The sequence below is a fragment of the Abramis brama genome (assembly GCF_963993115.1).
Source record: "Abramis brama genome assembly, chromosome: 16".
NCBI lineage: Eukaryota > Metazoa > Chordata > Actinopteri > Cypriniformes > Leuciscidae > Abramis > Abramis brama.
In genome coordinates, this window is record NC_139978.1 from 24,965,425 (window position 1) to 24,975,725 (window position 10,301).

The 10,301-nt window shown below is 35.1% G+C and overlaps 1 protein-coding gene across 5 annotated transcripts in view; it reads right to left on the bottom strand.

The window, feature by feature from the left end:
• Nucleotides 1-1,304: 1,304 nt before the first annotated feature.
• The window catches only part of mad2l2 (mitotic arrest deficient 2 like 2), a 30,175-nt gene continuing 21,178 nt past the window's right edge, over nucleotides 1,305-10,301 (bottom strand). The window contains exons 1-6 of one of the 5 annotated variants that reach the window (XM_084138411.1): nucleotides 10,168-10,299; nucleotides 7,003-7,189; nucleotides 4,173-4,298; nucleotides 3,906-4,052; nucleotides 2,778-2,859; nucleotides 1,305-2,695 (exon numbers count right to left, since the gene is read on the bottom strand). In XM_084138411.1, coding sequence (XP_083994537.1) covers nucleotides 2,461-2,695; nucleotides 2,778-2,859; nucleotides 3,906-4,052; nucleotides 4,173-4,298; nucleotides 7,003-7,129 — 717 coding nt within the window. In that variant the 5' untranslated portion in view covers nucleotides 7,130-7,189; nucleotides 10,168-10,299 and the 3' untranslated portion in view covers nucleotides 1,305-2,460. The other 4 variants (XM_084138412.1, XM_084138415.1, XM_084138416.1 and 1 more) reach the window with 4 other exon arrangements.

Here is a 10,301-nt window from a genome sequence, read left to right on the forward strand (position 1 = left end):
AATGATGCACGCCCCTAGTGTTTCCAACACAATAATTCACTATTATTATTATCCACGGGTGGTGCTCAATGTATATCACGTGATATGCTTACCTTTCCTCTCCTTCCCTCCCCATTGTAATCACAACCGTTCAAATAAATGGTTGTAAAGAGTGGTTTATTTAGCACACAAAAACACCACAGGGTATCACCTACAATACACAGAATTGACGACGTCTTCTAAATCACAATCTCTCAACAACAGACAAGAACAAAGGCATTCTCTCGCTCCACGTCAGCATCTCTCTTTTATTGTTTCCTGGTGTCCGACAATTGGAGGAAAGCGGGGCAACGTCATCGGCTCTCCAACGATGATTGACAGGAAGCAGCACCAATGGCGCAGACCTAAGGAAGTGATAGTAAAAACAAACAGAAGGGGGGGAACAAACAAACACAAAACGGCACTAGCCATAACAAATATGTTGTTTTAAAAATGACTGTAATTCACCCTAAGTATTTTTTCGTGTTCCAAAGGGTGTAGTGCTTTCCTAGTGACCAGACTGACTTACTACAGGTGAAATTTTGACAATACCTCCCTTACTGTACAATTATCAAATATGTTTATGTAATTAGCATATTATTACATATGTTTATTACATATGTTTATGAAATAAACTGTAAATCACCTATAGTGTTTTTTATATATCCCAAAGGTTGTAGATTGTAGTACTTTCCTAGTGAAAGGACTGACTTAGGTGAAATTTTGACAAAAAGTCCCTTACTGTATGTACAGTTGAAATGTTTATGAAAAAATTACTGTAATTCACCTAAATCATTTTTTCGTGTTCGAAAGGCTGTAGTGCTTTCCTAGTGACCAGACTGACTTACTACACGTGAAATTTTGACTATAACTCCCTTACTGTACGTACAATTATCAAATAAGTTTATGAAAAACTTACTGTAATTCACCTAAAGTATTTTTTCATGTTCCGAGCCACACAGAAGTTATTAATTCAGAGGCTGTGTCCTGAATTGGCGGATTACACTTTAAACTGTTCAAGTATTGGGTGCATTACATTAAATAATGTAATGATATATGAAAATAAAATTTACATAGGCCTATATATATATATATATATATATATATATATATATATGTATGTATGTATGTATGTATGCATGCATGCATGCATGCATGCATGCATGCATGCATGTATATATATATATATATATATATATATATATATATATATATATATATATTGTTAGGGGTTAACAGTTTAGGACCCATGGACCAGATGTTTGAAAGAAGACCCGGAGTCAGAATTATAAAAAATTGAAGAAAAGTTTTACTGAAGATAGTTTAAGGTTTCATCAGGCAGAAGTCAGCTTCAAGACTCACACAGGAGTTCGTAGGCCGCCCCCCTTACAGTTACAAAGATCACAGCAGTTATACCATTTCCAAGGTCTAAGCTACGTCATTGCTTACAGGCTGAATGATTCTGATTGGCCAAGAAAATGATAAACATAGTAATTTTCCACACATATACAGATAGACAGAAGCATATCTTCATAGATTATGCTGCTGACACTCGGACCCTGAAGTTAGGCACGTCGTGACCTTCCAGGTCGCAGATTTGGGTTGCTGGGTGCCAGCATGTCTCGAACAACAACTCAGTCAATCTCCAATAATGCCAGTGGTTCCTTAACCTGTAAGCAAGAAGACTAACACACACACACCGACACTATATTCAAATATCAAATACTGACATTAAAGAATACATGAAAATAACATTTCAGTAATCACACTGGTAACTTCTATAACAAAGTAAAATCTCCAGAGAAGTCATCCAACTCATGTGATATTTAGAAGGAAAAAAAAAAAATTTGATTAATACCTTGATTATAATCATTAATTACATATACATTGAAGCAGCAGTGGATTCCAATCCACCCCCTTCAAAATATATATATATATATATATATATATATAGGCCTATGTAAGTTTTATTTTATTTTCATATATCATTATGTAATGCACCCAATACTTGAACAGTTTAAAGTGTAATCCGCCAATTCAGGACGCAGTCTCTGAATTGCGACACAACAAACCAGTTTAATTTAGCTGGCCATGGTCTTGGCTAAGCCGAAAATACATGACCCGGCAGCGCCGGGGATGAAACATCCTCCAGTAAAATATAAAACATAAAAATGACAATAGCCAATTCTGGCTCCATAGCTGTTTACTTAATTATATCAAATGAATTATCAGGATGGCAGCTGTCCTCTTGCACCGTTGCTTGGCGCCAGGAGCGGTAATCGGGAACACCTGGTTACGCAATTAGGAAATCCTACGAAGGCTACATGATGCGTCCTTTGAAGGATGCAGCCTTCACATTGGGACACAGCTTATGGGCATCAGAGTCTTTAGTAAATCAATTGAATCATTTAATTGTCTTTTTACACAGCGTTGGGAAACAGTTTAAGGATGCAGGTTCAAATCTTGGGGAGAAGTTACTCTATATTGTATAGAGTTTTGAAACTGCATGAGAGTTTTCTTTATAACAACAACAACAACAACAACAACAATTATGACAAATAACACCACACACACTACAATCACCGAGAACACAATTGGTAAAGGTGTTCCATCACTGCACTCAGCATCAGACGTCTGTGTTCCAGTCTTGACTGTTATTTTGCCAAGAGATTCACACCTGAAACAAATTAAAAAACAAATGCACAAATTTCATTTTAAGAAAGTGTGGAAAATAAATGTTGTAAAATAATGATACTTACTTTGTATGTAAATTGCAGAGTGTACCATTTGAATATGAACCAACAGGACAGTGATTACAAACTGTATCACTAAATTCTGTTCCTATAGAAACATTCAGAAATATAAAGTATTTAAAGGGATAGTTCACTTTGAAATTAAATTTTGGTATGTTTTAGCTTACCTCAAGGGCATCCAAGATGTAGGTGTCTTTTTTTCCGCAGTAGTTTCAATTTTGATATTTTTAGGTCAAACCGTTCTTGTTTGTTAGTCATTTAATGCAGGTCTATGGTCACCACCTCAAAGAGGATGCACAGAGTCCAAATTAAAACAATTCCCCATCGTCCAAATTAAACAATTCCCCATCGTAAGTACACATTGATGGCCTAAGACACGAAACGAGCGGTTTGTGTGAGAAAACGAACAGTATTTATATCGTTGTTACCTCTTGAACACAGCCGCGTCCAAGTGATCTGAGGGCGCGGGCGGGTATAGATATATATAGATGTCGCCTTGGCTACGGTTTCGTTCCAATGAACTGCAGTAGCGAAGGCAACATTGCTCTTTGAGGTGGTGACCACAGACCTGCATTATATGACTGACAGACAAGAACGGTTTGACCTAAAAATATCAAAATTGAAACTTCTGCGGAAAAAAAGACGCCTACATCTTGGATGCCCTTGAGGTAAGCTAAAACATACCAAAATTTTATTTCAAAGTGAACTATCCCTTTAAGTTTCATCTCCAGGAGCAATAAATGAAGTGACAGGTCTCACATTAGCTATTGACGTCATTATTCAGTAGGCTATAGCATCTGACACACAAAATGAATCATCACAATCATAACTAACTAATAATCTACTTCATCATAATTCAATAGATTTTGTCAGTTGGTTTTGTCAGGTGCTGCCAGAGTCAAAAGCAAACAATTTGTCTGTCATCAGGATCTGTAGTAAATCCACATTCATAGTAAATTTATTCTCTTTTCCATGTGCGATGAAAAGTTGTGAAGCGAATTTGGAGCAATATGCAAATAACCATTTTTACAGTTATTTGATTTAAATACAAGCAGAGTTATTGTTCTCAGATGTCATCTAATCAGTTTTTGTGGATGTAAAATAAAGAAGCTATTTGAATGATAACAGACTGACCGGTTTGGTTGATGTATTGTCCAGGTGAACAGGTTGAATGTTTCATAGCCTTTGAACAGTGCAGGTCTATACAGTAATAATCAGGCAAAGGTTCACACACTGTATTTGATTTTAATGTACATGCCTTCTTTATTCTCAGCCCATTACCTTTGTCAAGAAAGGAAACAAATGAGTCAGCTGTAGTAAACCTGCCAATGACAAGTCATCAGGAAAAAATATGATTTGTAAAAATGACTCACTAAACGAGATCAAGTAATTTTTACTCACTTGAATCACAGACTGAACATGGCAGACATTTGGTCAGTCCATTAGGAATGTTAGTATAGGTCATCACAAGGCATGAATCACATGTAGTGCTTGTGCTCTCATCACAATGCCTATGAACTCGCTTTCCTAGAAAATAATTACCAACACATTCATTATTGATACAATGAAAATAACAACTTGTACATATATTTTTGCATAAGCTACATTACTTATATGTCTGTGTATTTCTGTAAATTGTGTTAATACAGGGTCAGATATAAACAAGTTAAATTTAAGACTTTTTAAGACCTTTTTAATGCCACCTTGTATGAAAATGAAATTACATGCGTATGTGTAATATTTAATGTAAAAAGAAAACAAAATATCATCGCTGTCATAAATGCTATTTATTATTAAGATATCCTACAGTGAACTTTTCACATCAGCAGATAATATCCCATAAAAAAAATCCCACAAAAGCACTGCATCACCGAGATCTTTACAGTTTATTCTGAAGAAATATTTTCAGCAGTGTTCTATAAGCTTTTACATACTTAAATCTGCACATTTATTATTTTTAATATCTAATATCATACATTTTTATCTCTTTACCTTTATAAAGGCCAATTTTTTTTAACCTTATTAAATGTATGCGTCATCTTTCCTGTCAAATTTTTACATTTGATAAATGAATTCAAGATGCAATATAGGGCTGTTACCAATTAAATTAAATAACGTACACTGCAAAATTACAACTGCAATAAACAATGTTAAGAGATTCATATTTTAAAGACATTTTTGAATATACAAATAAGAAATGTTGGAAGAAATGCATACTTTTAAATAAGAAACTAAACCGCCATGTTGGTACGTCAGTTAATGAGTGAGTTATTGAGTCTTTCACTCAACTGATTTGTTCAAAACGCTGAATCATTCAGTAACAAAACACCGCTACTGTTTTGAGATAGGCAATAGTTCTGCTCTGATCTTTGTTTGGAACTATTTTCGTTGGTAAAACAGAACAAAAACAGTCAATAGTGTGACTAAAATGTAATAGGCTAATTTAATATTAACTATAGCCTACTTGTTTAATGAACTAAAATCAATGTAACATTTGCAATCGTGAGAATATTCGGAAAATAGCTCCCTTATCATGTTGTTATTTAACTATATCATATGTTATAAATAAAAAAACTCAACATTTAGAATTTTTATCTGAGTAGCCTATACATTTCTTCTGTGAGTTTCTTTAGGCTATGTGTGCTATGCTCATTTGTTTTGATTTCTCACTAAAGTCTCTCACAGGCAGCGCGAGCCTCAACTGCGTTACCAGAAATCAATTATCAATCGCTTTTTATGTAACAAAATCATAATCATTCTTGACGCTTCACTGGTTATTTGACAGACATTGGGTCCATCAGACTGGAGAAATTTTTGCAGTAATGTGACCAAAAATATGTAAGACCCATGGAATCTGAATTTAAGACATTTTAATACTTTTAAAGGCCTTTTATTAGGATTTTTATTTAAGACATTTTAAGACCTTTTAAGGACCCGCGGCCACCCTGAAACATAACAGTAATAATTAAAATAAAATGATCAGATTGTAGTACGATTACAGATTGTCTGATTAATCGAGATCTTGTTTTGAACAATATTGATTCTTGACAGATTTTTTTATTATTATTTTTTTATACCTATTTTCTTGGACTGCATGAAAATGTATTATACAGCTCTGCTTGTCCTGTAGATGTCACTGTTTTCTGCTGGTCAACTTACTAGAGTTGTGAATTCTTAAATCAGATATGAACAGAATGGAATTGATAAATCTATATTGAAACCCATCCCTAGACTGGAGTCATATTGTGTGTACATGCATAATTCAATGATGCAGGCTAACAAACTAAAAACACATTAAAATTTTCTAAATAAATCATGTCTATAGTGATAGCCTATATAGATTATACCCTTATATTTAACTTAGACTAGTGGTTCCCAGCCATGTTCATGGAGGCCCCCTAGCAGTACACATTTTGGAAGTTTCCCTTATCTGAAACAGGTCTTCAAATACTTAATCTATCCTGACGAAGCTTAGAATCAGGTGTTTTTGATTAGGGAGACAAAATGTGTACTTTCGGGGAGCTTCCTGGAACATGGTTGGGAATCAATGACATATAGATTTTAAAATCTAGGTCAACCTAACTAAAATATTATATGTGACATAAAGGGGTCATATAATGAAAAATCAAATATCTGATGACATTGTGAAATAAAACTATGTATAAAAAATAGATATAAATAGAATTCACAACAAATTGGCCAGCCCAGTCATGGGAGGAGAAATTAAAATAGTTACTATATTATGACTATGTCAGATGAATGGAAAGTATGGGGTTGTTAGGGTTCCCTAACCACTGTTTGTGAGTTCTGTTCATGTCTTGTTTTGAGTTTTCATGCCACGCCATGTTTTTGTTTCATGTTTGGTTTTGTTTATAATAAACTGCACTTGGGTTCTCATTTACAACTTGCCTTCAGAGGATACCTTATTACAGGGGTACTTTCCATTCATCTGGCATAGTCATAATATAGTAACTATTTTAATATAGCAACATGTGCAGTTTCTGTCAATGGGACTGCTACTGCATGCTTTATATAGCACACTGAAATGACCAGTGTCTGGCTATGACCAGATCAGTCAAAATGTACAAGATTGTTCATGAGCATATTAGAGTTGTTGGGCTCATCAGTACTGTTGAGACAGTTTAAAGCCTGATAAATCATATGACCCCTTTAAGTACATGACTTCATCCTCATCTGTTGTGGCGATAAGATGAAGAACAGTTGGACTTACCTGGATCACACATTGGACAACACTCTCCATTAATGTCATATTCTGCATTATTACAAGTTGCCACACAAAGCATGATTTTCATGATGAGTAGTGGTAGTAATGTTGAGAGATAATAGTATATACACATATTGGGGGACTAATAAAATCATCATCACTGGTCCAGAGGTGATTATTTTGTCTCATGGAGCTGAAAAAGAGATTTGTGTTAGATGCCTTTCAAAAAAAAAGAGAGAGAAATTGTGCCAGACCCTAACATCTCCCCAGTGTTCAATTATTAAACATGTCTTCAATATGACCAATAGCGCTTTTGTCTCAATACCCACTTGTCATCTCTTTTAAATCCATTTTTCTAAAATGTTTTGCTTACATGAATGAACTAGCATGTGACCCTGGGTCACAAGTCGCACGGGTATATTTGTGGCAATAGCCAATAATACATTGTATGGGTCAAAATTATCAATTTTTCTTTTATACCAAAATCATTAGAATTAAATATTAAGTAAAGATCGTGTTCCATGAAGAAATTTTCTAAATTTCATACCGTAAATATATTATATTAAAAAAATATTTTTGTGAACACATATATAGTTGTATCTCGGCCAAATATTATCCTATTGTAACAAACCACACATCAATGGGAAGATTATTTATTCAGCTTTTAGATGTATAAATCTCAATTTCAAAAAATGTACCCTTGTGACTGGTTTTGTGGTCCAGGGTCACATATAATATGTTAACTCAGAAACACATAGGGAATGACAATTGAATTTACAAAATGCCAATCTCTCATATAACATATCAAGGAATGAAACATTTTAAGATGCTGGACAACAGCATTTACTACATTCACTCAAAAGACAAAACTATTCTATATATAGTTAACCCTAAAACCGTATTCTGGACAAATGTGGGCAAAATAATTTTGATTTATTTTTAAAAAATACTTCCCTTGATCTGAGCGGTACAAGACTTGGCCACTTTTCCTAGGTTTGCCTCCTGAACACACACAATTTTGACTCAATTCTACAATGTTAAGTGGGTGAAAAAAAAAAAAATCCTTAATCTTGTATTTGGGTCAAAAATGGGCACCCATAGAAATGAATGGGAAAAAGTGAAAGTGAAAGTGACAGTGAAAGTGACAGTGAAAGTAATGTAATTTAGAGCAAAAACTGTAATTTAGAGCATTCTTCTTGTTTTTTTGTAAAAATAAATCAATAGATCCAATACAATGCATATCTAACATACACACAAATGAAGGGCTGATCCTGTACAACATTCTCATCATGGCAAAAACTCACACTCAAAAAAATAAGCATAATTTACATAGAAAATATGGTACTTTTTGAAGTAAATAAATTCAAAAATACCCCCAAAATAAAAAAACACACCATAAATGGATGGACAAAATTTTATCGAAGACAGTGATATAACATTTATAATAAATAAAAAATAGGATCACATCTGAGTCCTCTGTGTCCACATTTGTCCACAATTACAGAATTAAGGGCTATAAAGTGAATACGGTTTGAGGGCTACACTATCTAGTTCAACTACATTATTGCCTTAAAGGGTGTGTCTGTTCACCCAAACTGTCATAATACTCACCTCACCTCATGTCGTCCCAAACCGGTAAGACCTTCGTTCATCTTCGAAACACAAATGAAGATATTTTACTGAAATCTGAAGAGAATTCTGTCCCTCCATAGACATCTTCACTAGTACCACTTTGACGCTTCAAAATGTCCATAAAGAGATATTAAAACTAATCGAAATCTTCTGAAGAGAGTCTTCTAAGTGATGTTGGGTGACTTCACTTCTTGTTGACGTTCAAAGTATTATCAAACAAAACGGAGGCTAGCTAGATCCTCCCTCCTCCTCATCCGCGCACTAACCCCCCAAACCCCACCCCCAAATCCTTTTTGTCGGTTATTGACTGGAACAGTTTTTATGTTTCGTGGTGCGGGTTAGCCCAGTTTGATTTCGTTGCCGTTTGTGGAGCCTGGGCTGTCTACAGAGACCGTGTTTTTTTTTTTTTACAGTGTGTTCAGGGGACAGGCAGTTAGTGGGATAGTGAAGAGTTGTTTGCTGTATGTGACAAAAAATGTTTTGGCCTAAAAAACTTGTGACATCGCTCAGAGCACCTTTAAACAGATTGAATTTAGGCTTCTCTTCAGAAAATTTGGACTAAACCACTCGATTAATATGGATTAGTTTAGAACTTTTTGAAGCGACAAAGTGTTAGTTGCGTGGGCTGTCAATGGAGGGACAGAAATCGCTCAAATTTCTTTTAAAAGATCTTCATTTGTGATTCGAAGATGAACAAGTCTTACGGGTTTGGAATGACATGTGGGTGAGTGATGACAAATATTTCATTTTTGGGTGAACTTTTTAAGTGGAAGGAATAGAAATGAATCTGTCATTTAAATGCCAAATGAATCATATGGAAATCTCACAGGTAAAACTCCCACATTTATACCAAAACAGAAAAGTGGTTGAGAGTTCAAAAAATAAAATAAAAGTGGTTGAGTGGTGAAAGAACAGAATGATAAGTAGGCCTAATTATTTTATGTCACACATAACTCTCTCTTTTATTTGTTTCCTGTTATGGGTTGCCACAGCCATTTGGCAGAGGTTTTATGTTGCCCTTCCTGGCACAACCCAGCACTAAAAGTTCACTAACTTGCAACTCCAGTGCTGGGACACTGCTATGTCCAATGACGTATTTGTTTGTTTTTTCTTTCTCCCTGTTTTTCTCTCTCTCTACTTCCCATTAACAGGAAGTAATGGCTGCCACGTGACTCCAGTGATTGTTTCTCTGCCATTTCCTTTTATATCTTGTTTTCTCTAGTTTAAGCTAGTTAGGGAGTTAGTTGATTCTTATTGTACTTCTGTTTTCTTTTCTTTTTTTTTGTAGCTTAGTTAGTTTCTGCCTAATAGTTAAGAGGGTTTATGTTTGTTGTTTTGGCCTTGCCCCCTCTTGAAGCCTTGAAATCCTCCCACATTTGTTAAATAACTTGTTTTGCTATTGAGTTGTTTTTGGTCATTGTTAGGACACTGGGGTTGGGAATTGAACCTTGCGGCCTCCACACATCACATCATTTTTATTCTGTTACTTGTCCCACCAACCCTAGACAAAATAGGGATGTAACAGACACACACACTCACTTCTAGGGCCAATCCATGTCTTTGGACTGTGGAGGAAACCAGAGCACCTGGAGGAAACCCATGCAGACACAGGGAGAACACCCAAACTCCACACAGAAAGGCCTCTTGGGACTCGAACTGGTGACCTTCTTGCT